Source organism: Euprymna scolopes, chromosome 2, assembly GCF_053919585.1.
Source record: "Euprymna scolopes isolate OS-2025 chromosome 2, ASM5391958v1, whole genome shotgun sequence".
Taxonomy (NCBI): domain Eukaryota; kingdom Metazoa; phylum Mollusca; class Cephalopoda; order Sepiida; family Sepiolidae; genus Euprymna; species Euprymna scolopes.
In genome coordinates, this window is record NC_136483.1 from 36172189 (window position 1) to 36190424 (window position 18236).

The window sequence follows — 18236 nt, forward strand, 5'->3', positions numbered from 1 at the left end:
CTTTTGCAGTTTACGGACCATGCTAAAATAATAAAGTTTAATGTTTCTAATATTTGAATCAATTTTGTTAATGTAATTTGTTTCTCCAACGTTATTTAGATAACGTCGAAAGCGTATTTATATGGCATTCGACTGAGATCCTGCTAAATAATTGTTTCTTTTGCGATATGCGGCCGGTAAATACCTTTTTGTGCTTGCCTGCTGCAGTATCGACCGGTTTATACCAGCAGTTGACTTGCTGGTCAACTCGGATTTACGTCGTTACCAGCGATATATTCTTTTCTATTGTAAATAACAACCACGGAGATGTAAATATTACAGTGAAAGCAACGCAGGCTTGTCAAAAATTATGGAATCGGATAAGGAATATCAATGGAGAGAGCGATTTTTACTTTACCTACACAAGATCCAACGAAGTTTCTAAAATAAATTTTACGTCAAAAAGTTGGTAGAAAAAAAAAAGATAATTGGGAGATTTTTTTTTTTTTTATATACATTATTGGTTAAGAATCTTAAGTTGGAGAAAAGGGAGAAGCAAAAATATTTGTAGTTAAAAAAAAATTTTTTTTTTTAAACTACAAATATTTTTTTTAAAACTTTATTTAGTTTATTTAGACTTTGTGCGTTCTTAGTAAAATTTGAATTTTGTTTAAATTTTTAGGCACATACTATTTTTATTAACTTTCTTATTTTATTTCAATTTTTAATGATAAAGACCCCTATAAATAATTATTGTAATTATCCTTAGAATTTTATTGCTTCTGATAATTTGATTTCAAATCTTCAACAGTTTCTTTTCTTTCTTTTCTTTTTGATAAGCTTCTACAAGTTAAAGCTAGGCATTCTTTTTAAAAAATCAATTTATCAACTTAAACTTTTGGTTAGTTTTTCATGATGCTATTCTTTAGCCCACTATAAAAACGACAGCATAAAAAACAATACAATCTCGTTTATTCGTTATTTTTATTCTAATTCTTGACTTTCTAAAATAATGAATGAAACAAAATCCTCCCCTTTAGTCGGCGTGTTGTGAAATATTTTTTTTACTGACGACCACATGAAAACTTAATAAGAATTAATGTAATTATTTTTTAAACGTTTACTATTAATCTTTAATAAAAATGGTTAAATAATTAATTTATTATAGACCTTGCGGCATTCATGTTCGTGCGACGTGTTTTCGCCCAGTCATTTCTCGTTACGGATGATAATAAAACCTATTATACGTCTATATTACGTCAGGATTAAATAATAATACAGCATATATTTAGGTTGTTAAAATAAAATACTAGGCTTTTATTAAGGATTAAAATATCGTGTTAACAAGTATTATTATTAACACCACGTCTTTTGATCCAGTGGATCTAGTATTTATTTATAATTGTATTTCCTCTGCAGACACACGTCAAACCAGCCATCAATAAGAAACCCATCTGAATCCTTACATCCAGACTCCAACAATTCTATTATTGTTTATTGAATTCTAGGATTTCTTGCTCCTTTTTCTTCACTAAGATCCTTAATGTCCAACCGGTTGTGGTCACTAGACGAGTGTCTCCCTCGCTCGTTGTTCGCCTGTGCCAAGATGAAAAAGTACATGGCTCTCTGGGGCTCCCTTTTCTTTTTGGTCATCTGCTGTTCCCTTTATTTAATGATGGAAGCTGTCAATATGAATAACCGGATCAACCTTCGCCCTTACGACATCGATGAGGTAAGTTCGATACTTTCACTTTTTTCTGCGCTTTCCTTTTTTTTTTTATTCAACATAATTTTGTCGCCTCTTACGGAACGCGACACCACATTTTGATCGTTTAATCATAATAAATAATTCGTGCGAATACTACATCATCATCTGAGAGTTAAACAAAAAGTATTTAATTTGTTCAACTGCCTTACTTAAATTCGTGTCTGTCCGTTTCTTGTCTCTCTGACGGGCACATTATTATTATTATTATTATTATTATTATTATTATTATTATTATTATTATTATAATATTTCGTTTTTTATAGATTTATATATTAACACCCTCAACGTACCCACCCCCAGATGAGATTTTGCTTTATTTTTTATGTGATTACATGTAAACACCCTGAGAAACTCGCCAAACGCCCTAAAATTAAACAAATAATTATTTTAGAATGGGGCATCCGTTTTGCATAAAAATTTAACGATGAATAATACCTTATTTCAGGTTGATTCTAGCGTTTTAGGACAGTTAATGGTGCTTGTGCACTTTTGCCACCGCGCTATTTTTAAAGTTTTTTTTCAGGAAAATTCAAGCTTCACGATATCTTTTTTTTTTAATTATTAAATTGTTAGATGGAAGCACAATGGTTGCAAAACACCTACCTCTCCCCATGTTAAAAATGGCTTTCAAAATAACGCTATTTCAGCACGGTAGCAAAAGTGCACAAATACCCAGTTAATCTTTTTATGTATTTATGCAGAATACGGACCGTGCTAATTTTTAGATAGGATTTTCAAATTAGCAGACCTGAACGAGCTTTCCCCCGCCGTAAAATTATTATCGTCGATAACAGACTTAACTTTCATATTAGCAGGGTTTTTTTAAAAAAGTTTATTTAATGATATTAACGTGCGGGATCACTTTTAAATTATAACGTTCTATTAAATTTTTCTTTTACACCACAAAAATAGTTTAATAAGGAGAGTTTTGCTGATTGACCGAAAAGTGGGGTATCAATTTAATAGAACGTTATAATTTAAAAATGATTCCCCACGTTAAGTCATTAAATAAACTTTTAAAAAAATTTCCTTGCTAATATGAAAGTTAACTCTGTTATCGACGAAAATCCGCAGAAAAAAAATAAGAAAACGTGAAAAGGAATTAATTTTACGGCCCGGTCCCTTCAAATTAAATTCCTTTTTTTTTTTTTTTTTTTTACTGCTTTTTGTTTATCAAATTGTTACACGAAAGTACAGAGTAGTTAAACAAACAAACAAACAACACCCCACATCTCCAAGTTTAGAGTGGGTTTCTAAACTGACGTTATTTCAGCAGCACGGTGCCTATTCTGCATAAGTACCTTTTTTGCGGTAGCATGCACTCATGCAGTGCACTTATTGATCCGTGCTGAAATATTAACTTATTTAAAAAGCCATTCTTAACATGGGGAGGGGAGGGCGTTTTGTACATATTCTGTACTTTAACCTTACAATTGAATAAAAAAAAAACTTTGATTAAACTTGGAAATACGATTTTAAAAAATAGCGCGGATCAGTAAGTGCATTAGGAGATAAATTCTGTGCGTTTTTTTGTTATTTTTTTTTGTGGGGGGGCTACATTTTTAGGCGATTACGTGTTCATACACGACCTTGCCACTCGGACTTAGGGCTATTGGTAAAAGAATCTGTTTACCTACGCTAACAACTTTAAATTATTAAAGACATATGTGATATTTACGCAAATGATCGCCCACTCTAAAAATAATTGTTTTCTTTTTTTCGCGAAGTTTTTTCAGAGTTCACGTAAATCAATCTCGTTTTTTAAAGTGGGGATGTGATTTTGCTGATGGTGTTAATCTATAAATTTTCCATTTTTTTTTCATTTACTATTGAAATAATAATGATAATAATAATGATAATAATAATAAAAACGTAATAGCGTAAAGTAATTTTTTATATCCTATTTAAAAAAATATAATCTACCAGTATACATTTCGGTTTTTAGTAAACAAGTCGATCATTTTAATAAAATATAACCGCGAAAAAAAGCCCTATTTTCACCCAACAACTTTTAAAATAAAACGTCGTAAAATTTGTTTGCGATTTTTCCTGGCGTTTGTTATTTAAAATTAGTTTTATCCATTCGGCGTTGTCCGGGAGTCTTTTTCTTTTTTGTTTTTATACAAAATTATTTTTTAATAAGAGTAAGACTTTGAAATTAAAGTTTAATTATTACAGCATCCATGATTTAAATTATTAATTGAACCAAACGATAAAATTAAAGCTAATTTAATAACAGTTTTCTTAAATTGTACGTAATTTCCACCAACAGACACTACTCTTCATCAAGCTGTTGAGTCTTGCCGACCACCTTGCACTCATTAGCCATTATGATCCTCGAGTGGCCTTCAGATCTTGATATAGTGACTCCCATTTAAAAAATAACATTTAATCTCTATAAAATTATTGGATGTAAATAACTGTAATAATACTTGAAAATCTGGAGAAATTATTGGTAAATTTTTACGACATGTCCCTGCGTATTATAAACACCCCAACCTCCCCATGTTAAGAATGGCTTTCGGAATAAACACCCCACAACCCCGAAAGCCGTTCTTAACATAGAGGTTGGGGGGGGGGGGTTATTCCGAAAGTCGTTTTTAACATGGGGTGGTTTGGGGTGTTAATACTGCTGTCTGTGGCAGGTTGTAAAAAATACCAAATTATTTTATCCAGCAGTTTAAATGTTTACAAAATCATTTCATATTTCGAAAAATCATAAGCTAATTCAATCAATTTTGTATTTCTACTATTAACAAAAGTAATGCGAATGCGTTACCTTTTTTTTTAAGAAGAAACTGAGATGCATGGTGGTAAATTTAATTTTGTAATTAAAATATTTTTAAGTAGTATTTTTTAAAACGTTCTTTCTCAAAAAATTTATTGAATTTTTGATTTCAATAAATAAATAGTAATTAATCAAAACTAATATGGAAGTCACGCAGAGACGAGAAAGACAAACGCGTGTAGTTGTCTTATAATCTTAAGTATAGAGATTTTTATTTAATTTTAAAATGAATTTCAATTTTAACTCTATGATGGGTACTCTACTACACTATGTTGTATAAAGGCAATTTAATGGTGCACAGTTTTTGTACCCTTCGAATGCACAAAACCTGAAAAAAGTGAACAACAATAAAAAGAAAAGACAAAAAAAAAAAAAAAAAAGGAAAGATCTCTGAAAGATGATCACTCTCGAAACCGGGTGAATAATAGCCACCATATATATTAGTAAGTTATGAAAAAATATATTTGGCAGTTAAATTACGCATAATTTTCCGCGTTTCATCTCCGTTAAGGATTCATCATTTTAGCCTGACCAGTCCTTACGGGGATGAAACGCGGAAGATTCTGTGTAGTTTAATTGCCACTCACTCCCTACTAACTTATCTTACTTGCTAGCTAGCTAGCTCTATTAACGTATTGAGCACTGTCGAGTGTCGAAGTAAATACTGAAAATAGATGCATAAAAAATTATGTTCGCATCTTTTCCCATAAGCCTAATGAGATCGTCAATGGATGATAAATCTTCTTTTTTTTTTTTTTTTTAATATTTATTTTGTAACACTTTTGTGAAGAAGCACTAAGCAGTGATTGTTTTGTGGCAACAACTACAATAATAAAATTTATTTTTGTTAATGATGATAATGAAAACCATAACGAATTTTCTATGTGTAACAATAATGCATCATTTTTGTTGTTGACAACAAAAGAAAAACAAAACAAAAATGATTGTATTGTCAAATCCTTCTATTCATCACGAAATTAATCATTTTCAACTGAAAATTTCATTGAGATAATAAAGTTAACTGCATTTCACAAAGCTTCATTAATAATATATAAACACAAACTTTAGTTTCTTATTCAGTTTTTCGACGTCATAAATTACGAAAATTATTTCAGTTTGAAATTAGTTACAAAACTTTGGAAATTCATAATTTGTAATGTGTCAAATAAAATAATGAAAATATTGTTAAAATTGAAATCGTATAAAACAAATATAAAAAAAAAAAAAACAACAACATAAAATTGAAACTTATTTTAGCTGATGTAACCTTCCGTAAGATTCCAAGTTAAACCCCCTCCTCGTAAAATTGAAACAATTTTATTTACTCTGATTAAAAAAAAAAAAAGGCTTCGATTAAAGTAAAAAAAAAAAAAAAAAAATAGAAAAATAAAATAAATAAATGACAATTTAAAAACAAACAACAAAGCAATTGTTACTAATTACTAAAACCAAAACGGGAATTTTTAACAATATCTAACGGGAAAAGGGGTACCCCCCCCAAAAAAAAACAAACATAAACAAAAAACGAATAGGCAAACTCTCATACCTACCCGAATACGTTTTTTTTGTTGTTGTTTTAACTTATTTTAAAGCTTAATTTTTTTTTAAAGTACGTTCAAATTTGTAAGAAGAACGAAAAATAATGACACGTAGATCCTTGATAATCGTTAAAAAATCGAAAATTAGACAAAAATTATTGGTAATGTTCAGTTGGGCATTACATTGCCTCAGGATTTGTGACATTTATTTTCGATTTTTGAGCGATTATCGAGACTCCATGTATTGCCAAATGGCAGTCATTATTTTTTTTATGCTACCTTAATATCAAATTAGACTAAAATCTCCTGTGTTTTCAGAAATCATGCATTCCTTTCGTTTTCTTTTCAATATTTATATCTTTTCCGGATAACCTGACCCTTTCAATACCCCCCACCCCGAAAAAAAGTAGCTGGCATTTTTACTCTATTTTTTATCTACTCTTACTGCAACTATCGTTATTTCCATGGCAAGTGCTCGTCTGAGCTCCAATCTCTGGTCCCCCCTCGCCATTCTTTCACGAAAAACACCCGTCTAGCTGAAACCACTGTCAATAATTTTCCCCATTCTTTATCTGTGCCTAAATCCAAACGAAAATTCTATGAACAAAGCTTCTTTCTTAGACGTGCACGTGCACGCCTGTGGAACTCTCTTCCGTTTGCCTGTTTCCCACCTGACTACAACTTGGATGTCTTCAAGTCCAAGATAAACAAATTCCTGATAAACTGCCCCTTTAAGACACTTTATCAAATCTCCATTACTAACGATTACTACGATATTATCCCTTTGATTACTGTACACGCAATAACCCTTATCCCCGAGTGGCTTCCGGGCCTTGATAAGTGGTGACTTCCATGTAAAAAATTGCTCAATTTTCATAGTATAACATTGAAATGAACAGCAATTATTTCAAAATATTTAACGAACGCTTTACATTTACATTCTTGAAAAACAAATCTTCGTCCGAGTCAGTAAGCTTTTTCAATTTTTTTTTTTTTATTGCAGTTATTATTTATTTGTATTCTCCAGGATTGATAATCTGATATTTATTTTCTTATTTGAATCAATATTTTGTTTTTTCCCTGCTCAACATTAGAACACGTTCTGACTATTTGCGAAATAAAAGAATATCTGATTGGATTCAAATACAGTTACACAACAAAATATTTCACTATTCATATCTTCATTTGACAAAATTATTAGTTGCAAATTTTTCCTTTGTGAATTACCTCAGTTGAGAAGGATTTCTTCTTCGCTGACTAAGAACATACAGCTAGTTTACATGTAAAAGAAAAAAAAAATGCCAAGCACCTCCTCACATTATGTATTAGATTTGTACAAGTTATGTTAATAAATACAATTATTGGGTAAAACTTTTAGCCGGTTTTGAAGCTGTCACCCAACAGAGTATCATTCAATCGATTACCTTTGCCATCAAATGCTCGGCAGTTGTGTTTGAACCTGTGAAATTTATTGATGTACGTATGATTCTGTCGTAATTGTACTGTAGTGTTTTTTTTTTTGTTGTCTCCTATGACTTGGTACAGGTCTCTTTCCATGCCATGTTTTTTTTAATGTTAAGTGCAGTTTCAAGGCAACCAGATTATTTTCTCATGACTAAGACCATTGAACCTTGAGATGATAGTATATTCCCTGGAACACAATTTTCTATGATACATTCTCCCCCTACAAATATTGCATCAAGCATAAACTCTTTAAATATGCAGCCTTAAGTTAGAAAACATGATTTTCAACTCGTTTATGCAAAGACTTCTGGAGTTCTTGATTTGAGAACAATTAGAGTTCAGTTATATCTTGATTGTAAGGTTGTCATTTTGAAGCGCAACACTAGGAACTTCCAATGGCTCCCACAGAATTTTTCTGGAGCAGAAACTTCACAGCATTTCCTCCAATACAAAATTATTTTCATTAAAACATATTACTAAATTTCTTTGAAAACAAAATCGATTGCCATATCAATCCAATACACAAATTAAGATAACTTTGTTTCAATTGTATTATTTGGATTGTTCAGATTAAAATTCTCATCTTGAGTGTTATTTTCACAATGTTTCAGTTGATGGGACCGCCGACCTTCTTGTATCTTGTCAAACTTTGAATCTTTCTATTTAACTTGAGAAATCTGCACAGAATTTAAAACAGAGCCTTTTATTTAATCCACTGGAGTAGCAAGCTCTAATTCCATCAGCCATAATTGGATAGAAGCTCTAAGTAATTCGTAACTGTATTTTTGAGTGTTACCTGCACTGAGGATTGAACCTTCAACCTCCAGAAGAGTGCAAGTTTTACAACTAAATTTTACCAAGTACTTTATCCACTATGCCATGGGTCCACTTGTGAAAATAACATTCAAATTTAGAACCATAGTCTGAACCATCCACATAATACAAATAACTAATCCTCATCTCAAAAATTCAGAAACAGAACTTTGTTTTAATTTTATATCTGCATGTGAACTTGCATCTTTTATGCTTAAAAATAATTGAATTGCTGATCAGAAAAAATAATCGTTAATGAGTTGGGTTTTCTGTGGTAAAAGCGTTGTTTCAATTTTAAATAAAATATGTATAAAATACATATATAAGTCTAATTATAATGCAACAATATGAAAATAAACAAATATTTGTTTAAAATTAATATCTCAGCAATTTTTTTTCCTGCCATGATGTTAAATTGAAGAAAAAAATATTAGTAAAGAGTTTGTATGTAATTGTTAACATCAGATTAGGTTTGTGGTTATATTTTCAGATTAAATTGCCCATCAAATTTGCAGACAGCTTATCACATTTTCAGGTGTTTATAGTGCAGGATTAGGATTAATATATAGGTTGATATGATTATGTTACAATTAAAATTTTCTGCATGTTTCAACATAGTAGATTTGTATTCTAGAGTTGTTCTCTCTATGTAAATGTGTGTTTATCTATATTTCAGAATAGATATTAGTTACTAGGTATGCACACATGCAGTTATTTAATTTTAAAGTAAAACTTGTGATATACATGCAAATATATACCTCTATATAAGGCGTGATATTATATATGATATTGAATGATAATTCCATGCAAGCAACCTGATAGAATCTTGATGATTTAACGTTTCAATGGTTTTAACTTGTATTTTGTAATCCTACTCCTCTCATCTTTTAATGTTTTGTTACAACAAAATTCAAATGAAGTAAATATTTTCAGATGAGTAATATTTAAAGAATATATATGGCCAGACAAGAGAGATGAACTCGTGTCAAAATGTTGACATGAAGAAACGTGCATGTTGAAATCTTTTTGAAGATCATTGAGCAGAGATTCCATATATGGGCATTGGGCATTGGCTGAGTCACTGTAAAATTTTAAGCATTTGTATGGCAAGTAGTCTAAGGAAAGCAACACTTTGATGTAACTACAACTAGTTAAATCTGTCATGTGGCTCATATTATGCATCTGTACAGTCATTATTTACCTGATGGGAAGAGTGGATCATGTTCTCCACAATGCACGATTTATTTAAAACATATTTACATGTGGAAATCATATTTCCATATTGAAGTTGTATTATATGCTATAGTGTAAAAATGCAAATCAGACAAAATGTGTAAAAAAAATAAAATAGAACAAATTATAAACAAAGACAACTATATAACAAAAAAAAAATAAATGACTACAAACAAGTCATGTGGCAAGAATTAATATTTTGCTTATAGTTTTATGGAAGCTTATTTATGACTGGAGATATTACTATTCGTTTGGTAACTATAAGAATATATATATATTTTTACATAGGCATCACCACTTAATTTGAAAGAAACTGTTTTATTGCTTTAATGAGGTGTTATAGATTTTATTGATTAATATGCCCATTAAACAATGGTTTTAATCAAGCATGTGAAACGCACATTTTTGTCACTCATAAAGTTTAATGGTTCTTTTATGTTCACATATTATTGTCAAAGAGGTGCTGTTTCTGTGATGCTGCATGCACTACACGGTATGTTTTGAATGGCAGCTTGTGTTTTAAGAGTGAATGGTGTTGATGCTTTTATATTTGTTGAGATTTCTGATAGTTTGAGACATGGTTTATGCAGTTCTGAAACCAGATTTGGAACTTTTTTTTCTGGCTTTGAGAATGAAGTATCTGACATATTTAAGGGATTTAAGTGAAGTTTTCATATGGTCAAATTCATCAGATAGTTAAGGTTTATGTCTTCTGTTGAGGCCAGCTCATCTCGATCTGCTCCCTGCCACGATCTGTGTTATATTGTGTCAAACTCTAAATTCGCTTCAACTGTCACAAACCCAAGGATACCTAAATTCTAAAATTGGCCATAAACGAACTCTAAATTTTCTATTGCCAGTTGTTTTGTTCCTGTTACTGGCACACACTGATTAACAATACTATTTCAGTTGTCTTTTGTATATCTTTATGAACAACCTGTTGATAAACTTATTTCTTTTTTTGGGGGGGGGGCACTGACAGTATCATACATAAGTAAAGGACTATAATAAAATCCATTTTTATCATTTTATATTGGTGAGAATAAAAGTTGTTAGTAGATTTGCAGTATACTTAGAAAGCTAGTTTGTCCCTCTTGTTGATTTTTTTTATGTGTAGAATGTTTGTAATGTTTCTATTTTTTGTTTTGTGAGAGAAAATAAATATGTTGTCGATGTATCTGTAATATGAAATGTTTACTGAAACTTTATATTTAAAGAGGCAGTATCTAAAAAGAAATCAAGGAATAGACAGGCTAAAAGGTCATTAAATAGATTTCCTACAGGTAGTTCAGTATTTTATTTTTAGAATATGCTGTTGAATTTGAAATATCTCCTATGATGTTTTACATATGTTGACAACAGAAAGGGATGAATAGAAATTGATTTTTTTAAAACTGTGTCTGGTTAGTAAATTAAAACATTTGCTAATTGGTGCATAGGGATGTAATGTGGTTATTCATGTGCATTTCTGTTTTTGATAGTCCCCCCCCTCTCTCCTCTGCTAATGTAAGTGGTGGGTAAAAAGTAGAAATAACCAGTGCTTTTAATGATTACCTTTAAACTGTTTCATTTCAAAAGAGAAATGTGAGGATGAATAATAGTCAACCCTAAGTAATAATTATGTTTTTTTTTCATGATATTTAAAAGTACAACTCATAACAACTTGTCAGCTTCAGAGTTCAAATTTCAAGTTATCGTAGACAGAACTAATTTTCAAACTCACTTTGATATTTTCATAGTTTTTTTTAGTTTAAATGTATTCGTTTTGAAAATATAGTAATTAAATAAAAAAAAAGATTGATGACTTAAAAAATATATATAATTTTGACAGAACAAGAACTAGTGAATGGAAATGAAGAATCTCTGCCTTCCTATGAGTCATGCTTTGGAGACATAGAAGCAATAATGGAGATGCTTAGAGGTTACAAAATGATTACAAGGTCTCAAATCAACAATTCAGTTGGCTTGTGGTTGGTTTTCTGAAGTGCTAATGCTTCTCTTCTGGGTCATTTCAGTTGAACAGATTGCTAGTTTGAATCCTCAGCATGTGGCTTGGGCCAGATTTTCAGTTTTAGAGAAATTAATCAGAAGTGCAATCAAAGGTAAACGCATTGATTAAGACTTGACTTTCAAGGAAACTTTCTTTACAGGTTAAGTTGAAGTATGTGCTATGCATGTCCTTCCTTTCATCCTTTATTGACTATGCAGTTTCTCTGCCTGCAAGCTATGTAATAAATTTCTAGTTTTTGCTTTCTTGGAAGAACAAAAGGCCATTGGTTTGCAGGCAGATCTGTATTCAATCTTCATGTGAGTGGAAAAAGTCTGGGGATGCTTTACCTGTCAAGACTTCGACTGATTTTCCTGGGTTGAAGTATAACAAGAGTTTGCATGGGACCTAGCAGCTGAGAGCATTGTTTCCAACCTCCTTCTCATCTCCTTAGTTAGGGCTATTGTAGATGAAGGGATAGATTGCAATTCTTCGCAAGTGCTCCAAAAACTTTCTATGTCCAGTGACCTTTCACGGTCTAGAAAGAAACAATACAAGAATTTAGTGGATCAGCTGGAATGGTCAAAGGAGAAAAACTGCTCTCAGTTGAGTTGAGTGCTAGTTTTGCATTGATCCCAAGTAGCTGGGGGCCACTGAATGTTCTATTGTCAACATAAGGAGAGAATGGTGATTACAGGGTCCCAAATATAGTGTGTCATGAGGTTGTTGATCAGGATTTGATTTAATTTTTCAAGCATCAGCTTAGACTACAGTTAAAATTAAACATTACAGCCAAAGATTACATCCCTGAAAATTCAATAAAGAGTGGTACAAGTTGTGTGCTTGTGTATATGAAAAGGAATCAGGTATGAGTATGTGTTCTTTGCCCGAGAATGGCACACACAGTTCTGTTCTGTTGGTAAAGTAGCCTCTTAATAAGTTTTTTTTTTGTATGAATCCTACCATCACTTTTATTTATTTAGTTATGAAATTCCTTGAAAATTCACACTCCCCATTTTTATTTGGATCTTGCCCTCCCCAATTATTTTTTTACTATGGATTGATACCATTCACTCTCAAACTTCACCTATTTCATTTCCAACCACTTATATTCCACTCCCAGTTAGAAATCGATTCTCATGTTTTCAGTTTTAAACATAAGCTAGAACAGTAGGAGATCTATTTTTAGAAATAGTTGTGAGGATCTTACTAACCGGTTTTTCTGTTGTCCCAGTCTTCATTTTATTCCAATGAAAAATGTAATATATACAATTGGAAATATTTTAAGTAGGATACCCCATAGAGTAAATGTGGTATTGTGGTGCCTGCTAATGCATTTAGTTAAAACTAGGATAGACAGAGGTTGACACCCTCCCTCATGCACATACACAATTGAAGGCCTTGTATAATTTGTTAATCTTGTAGTTAATCTTGTATAATCATATTTTTTTGGCAAGTATCTATTTTGGCCAATCTCAAGAGACTGTCCTCCTCCTTTGCTTGGAGGTGATGGTTTATGGGGTATCACCCAAGACAGTCTCATCAGAAAATGCTAACAATTTAGTAAAAGCTATTTTTGCTTTCACGAAAGTATTTTCTTCAGAACAAAATTTCAACAAAAAACTGTCTAACTTTTTGAGTAAAATAAAAAATTAATTTTTAAAATGTTATTTATTGAATTAAATCCTTTCATAGTTTAAACTGCATCTTTTTAAGACAAGTGCAATGCTTTTTACTGTTATAAAACAAAGGTTTATCATAGTCTGCTAAGCCCAAGGAAGTCGATGTTTTAAAACTAATTCAGTTTTTATTTTTAGATTTACATCTTTTTTCCAATATTTCCAATTCAATACTTCTTCCTTGGTCTTGTATTTCTTCAGGTTTACATTCACTTACAGCCTGGCATTTTGTTGGTCTTATTCCAACTGATGCCTTTGTCTTTAATCATAACGTTTTTGATAATGTGCTATATTTCTTCAATTGCTATTTTTTTGTCAATAATAAGAGTTTTCAAAGTGAAAGAAGTTAATTAAAAAATGGCGTTTTTGTTATTTTTCCATCAAAAACATGAATAGTTGATTGTTTTAAAAAAAATTAGTATATTTTTTTCCAAGAATATTAAAATGTCTGTAGCATTAACATTCTTCTCAATACATAATTGCACACACATATCACTAGATGGGGGTCAAATTCGATTTATCTTCCTTTGTTACAAAATCATTGGCAAGATCTCATTCCAATTAAGTTTTCTCCTAAACTGGTATGTCTAATTGATAGAACACTTTTCCAAGTTAACAAAAAAAAAACAAAAAAACATAGCAAATTAGTAGCAGCAGCATGCAGAAACGGGAACGTAGTCAGCTGGAGCAGACAAAACAATTTCTGTAGGAATAATCAATTTTGATTGAAGTTTTGCTTATCAAGATCTAACTTCAACCAAACAGAAAAGAATTGCTGTGGGAGCCGGGTACTTGTCAACATCACGTTAGATATAAGGAAGAGCCCAAGCTCACCTAACAGAGAGACTGGGAGAAGCAGCAGCAATCTGCAAGCAAATACTTGTCAGTCAAAAATTCATCTCCGACACAAGTGAACACCTAAAATTAACCTTGGCCGTTGAGCCATGTGTTCTCAACAATACACAATCGTCTATATCTCAGATATAATACAACATATCAAGAAAATATTTTTCATCAAGAACAGTGAGGTTCAGCTTCAGACACTTACATTTTTACAAAAGCGTTATCTTCATCACAATGAATCGATATCCCTAACAAACTAATCTCGTTTTCTCAGCAGATGAGGTGCTAACTTTCAGTTAAAGCCTGCATATTATCACAAAGGGTAACTCCAAATAGAAATATTTCCTTGAGACTTTGCAGTTAAAGCCCACACAATATTATAAAAAACAAAACAAAAACAAAATACAAATCACAATATTACCACTACTATTGTTTTTACTAGGATGTAAATAAAATTCTTTGTCATTAAACTCCTTATCGTTTAACAGGCAAGTTTCTTTCAATTTAATTTCAAAACAAAACAGCAAAGAACCATTGCTATTAATACTCTTATTTCACCATGATGTCAATCAAAAATCTTTTCTTTATAATCTTTTCATCATTAAATTGATAACTTTCAGTTTTAATCTAAAATAAATGATTCAATAACAAGCAGTTAAAAGCCCATCCTGTGTTTGTTTCTTGCCACTATATGCTTAACAATTATAACATCATCATGCCAGAGGACATGCTTATCTGCTTTATAAAAAGGTATGCACAGACTCGCTATCACAACCTGCTATAGATAACATCAGCTAGACTGTTTCTCTCTCTCTTCCTCGTCAAGTTGACGATAGCTATCACCATGTGCTCACATGTGTACAAGCATACTATACTGACATGTAAGAACTTCATTCATACAGATACATGCACAATATTCTGACTTTCTATTACAGACATTCCAAATAAATACTTTGTCCATCATTTCAGCTACACTTATCTTATATTTTGATGAACACTATTCATGGATAAAGTAAATGATTTATTGAATTGTTTTCTTCAGTTATTTACTTTGCTTTTGTTAGTACATGCTTGTGTGTGTGTGTGTGTGTGTGTGTGTGTGTGTGTGTGTGTATATATATATATATATATATGTATATATATATATATATATATATAATTTAGGATGCCCAGCTTTTTGCTAGTATCCACTTGGAATCTCGTGATGTCTCAAATGTTTTATTGTCTATTCTACTCTTAATTAGTGCTAGAACAATCTTTGTCACAATACCATAATTACTCTTGGGATCATTCTATTTAAAATATTTCCAAAGTGTTGATAATTTTTAATTTTCATAAATATCTTTTCATAAATATGTACAGAAATTCATTAGATTGAAATAGGGACGGGGAGGCAGAATAGCAAATAAAGATCGGTTAGTATCACAGTATAAATGCTAGGAACTTCAAGACAGTGTAGTGTTTTGACTTATGGAAACGGACATGGTTTAATTCACAACTCCAATAAGTATATAATTTCTGGATTTTCTTAATCTTTAATGTAATTTTTTAGACAAGATATAAAGATCTATACATTACTTATAATAGATCTTTAGAAATACCTAACATTGACCACGTTGCAAATTCATAGAATTAAATATAGATGTTTACATCTGCAATAATCTTCAGCCTTGTACACAGCTTAACTTAGTGATGGGGATTCTGTTTTAAGCATTTATACCATGGCTGTGTTTGTAACTCATTTCTCTAAAACATACCCCTCCCAACAGATTTCACGAAAGGTTTATATGTTAAAAAAGAAAAGAAAAGAAAAACAAACAAATCCTGAATATTATGCAGCTAAATCTTCTCCTTCATTTGTTTCAAAAGTTATTTGCTTGGTTGCCTGAAATGTCTGGTACAATTTTCCCCCTTCTTTTCTTTACACTTTTTTTTTTTTTTTTGCTTTCGTGTCAGCCTCTTCCTCTCTTAGTTTTCATTCCTTGCCAACTTGTATGACTCATTCCATTTCTCTCTTGCATATTTATGGCTTAGCGCACAAAAAGGTTACTTGAAAGATTCATTGAAATATGTTAAATAAACGTAATAAGAGGGTTACCTAATTACTTTTTCTTTCTTTTTTTTTTCCAAAACATTTCATTCACGGAACAAATTAATTGTGCATAAATATTACAAGTGAATAATAACAAGACCGTCTTAAAACGAAGGCCACAATAATAAACACTTTCAATTATTTCTTTTAAATTGACATTTGCCTTAACTTTTATTTCAAAAGAGGACATGGATTATTGGTTTCGTTTTATTTATTCTAAAGCATAAATAAGAGATGAACAGAAGACAACTAAAAACTTTATATATGAAATATAACAGGATTTATTTATGCTTAAAACTCATATGCCAAAATATGTCAAATTATTATCAAGTTTTAATATTTAAAGTACTGCAAGTGTCCCGGACTTCACGTTAGACAACATCAGACAATATCTTATACCTGCTCTCCATTCGGTGCAATCCAAAGGGTTGATATTAGTCACGCTTCATGCAGTTAAATCAAGTACACTCAAGCCAGACATTCCTGGGTCTACCACGTTCCCTAATGCCTGGAGTATCGAGGCATTATGGAATTGATGAAAGAGATGGCATGTTTCATATAGCTGAACCAGCTAATATGTCAAGTGTGTAAGGTACCCAAAATTTCACCGATACAATTAATTGAACACAAGTTGTCTTTTTTCTAACCCTAACCAAAACGTATAATTCGTTTACAAGTAGTATTGGATTTTGTTATTAAATGACATGAAAAGTATTGATTTGATTTTAAAACCAATGGTTATGTAAAAAATCCCACCAGTCAATAAAAACAAGCAGTGCAGTTAAATACCAAATTAGTGTAACAAGTTAAAAATGCAAACATTAGCTCATAATAGCTTCTCTAACCGTGAATTGTGAACACAACTAGCTCAAATTGCAAAGCATCTGGTAGCCTAGTCAAGCTTATTAACTTTGCAATAAGTTATGAGAATAGCTTACGAATCATAATTTTATAGCAGATCTGATACCCTCTCTCATATATATATATATATATATATATATATATATATATATATATATATATTCACCCTTCCTTAATAAAAAAAAAACATGTTATATTAAAAAAAAAGAAGAAAATTACAAATGTTCAAGCTTTATGAAGATCAGCATGTTGTCGATAATGGTATAATCGTTGAATATGTGCCTACAACTGGAGTTGGATTGACTCAATAGTTTTGAAGTTATTTTTAACTTAAGTCTTTTTAGTCGGCCGTGTTTAAATTTAAAATAACTGTTTTATCACTATGCAGATTGGATGAAAGCATCCTTTTTGTCGGTGTTATGAAAATCTATTTGCATAGAAGAAATCTACTGTTAGCAGAGTCCGCGTGAAGTGTCCTTGTCAAATTTACTTGTCTAAAGCTTACCAATTAAATGTGGCTTATGAAAGAATTATAAAGATATTATTTACACAGAAACCAATAATGGTTGCAGAAACACAAACTGCTTTAAAGCCATTCTTTGACTTTTGACAAATAGGGCAGGAATAGTTATGTTGAATGTAACAAAGGATTGTTTAAAAGGAAATATTTTATTTACTTGTCTCTGCATAAAAGCAATGTTAAACACGATATCATATTTTGATGTCTGTTTTACATACTAGCATATGTTGGATAGCTTCTAGACATGGACTTCTAAACTTATTCCAGATAAGATTCCAGTATAACTCGTTCATCTTTGATTTTTTTTTTTTCAGCAAAATCGCTCGTCCCTTTATTCCGTAAAATATTCAGAGTAAGAACTCGTCTTATTACAATCACAGCAAAGAACTTTCCTTTTTTCTTTTTGTACCAACAGCCAAATGGAACTTCATGAACAAAGTTGTTTTTACTAGAATATTCCATCTATGTAACAAAATATTAAGAGGCTGCCTCGCAACCTCCTACAACATGCTTATCTTCAAATCTAATGTAAACCAATACTTATTGAGACACTCTCTTGGATAATCAATTCCTTTTAAGTTATCTTTTGTCCATTGTTTTTAATCCTCTCATTGAGGTCATTATCATCTAATTGAAAATCTGTTTAATCATTATCCTTGAGTGGCCCACAA

At 31.2% G+C, this 18236-nt stretch overlaps 1 protein-coding gene across 3 annotated transcripts in view; it reads left to right on the top strand.

Annotated features, from left to right (window-relative positions):
* The window catches only part of LOC145291046 (alpha-mannosidase 2x-like), a 326286-nt gene that overhangs the window by 834 nt on the left and 307216 nt on the right, over positions 1–18236 (top strand). The window contains exons 1-2 of one of the 3 annotated variants that reach the window (XM_080136560.1): positions 221–444; positions 1399–1711. In XM_080136560.1, the coding sequence (XP_079992686.1) occupies positions 1523–1711 (189 nt within the window). In that variant the 5' untranslated portion in view covers positions 221–444; positions 1399–1522. Of the gene's footprint in view, positions 1–196; positions 1712–18236 lie in introns of those variants that run through there. The other 2 variants (XM_080136566.1, XM_080136556.1) reach the window with 2 other exon arrangements.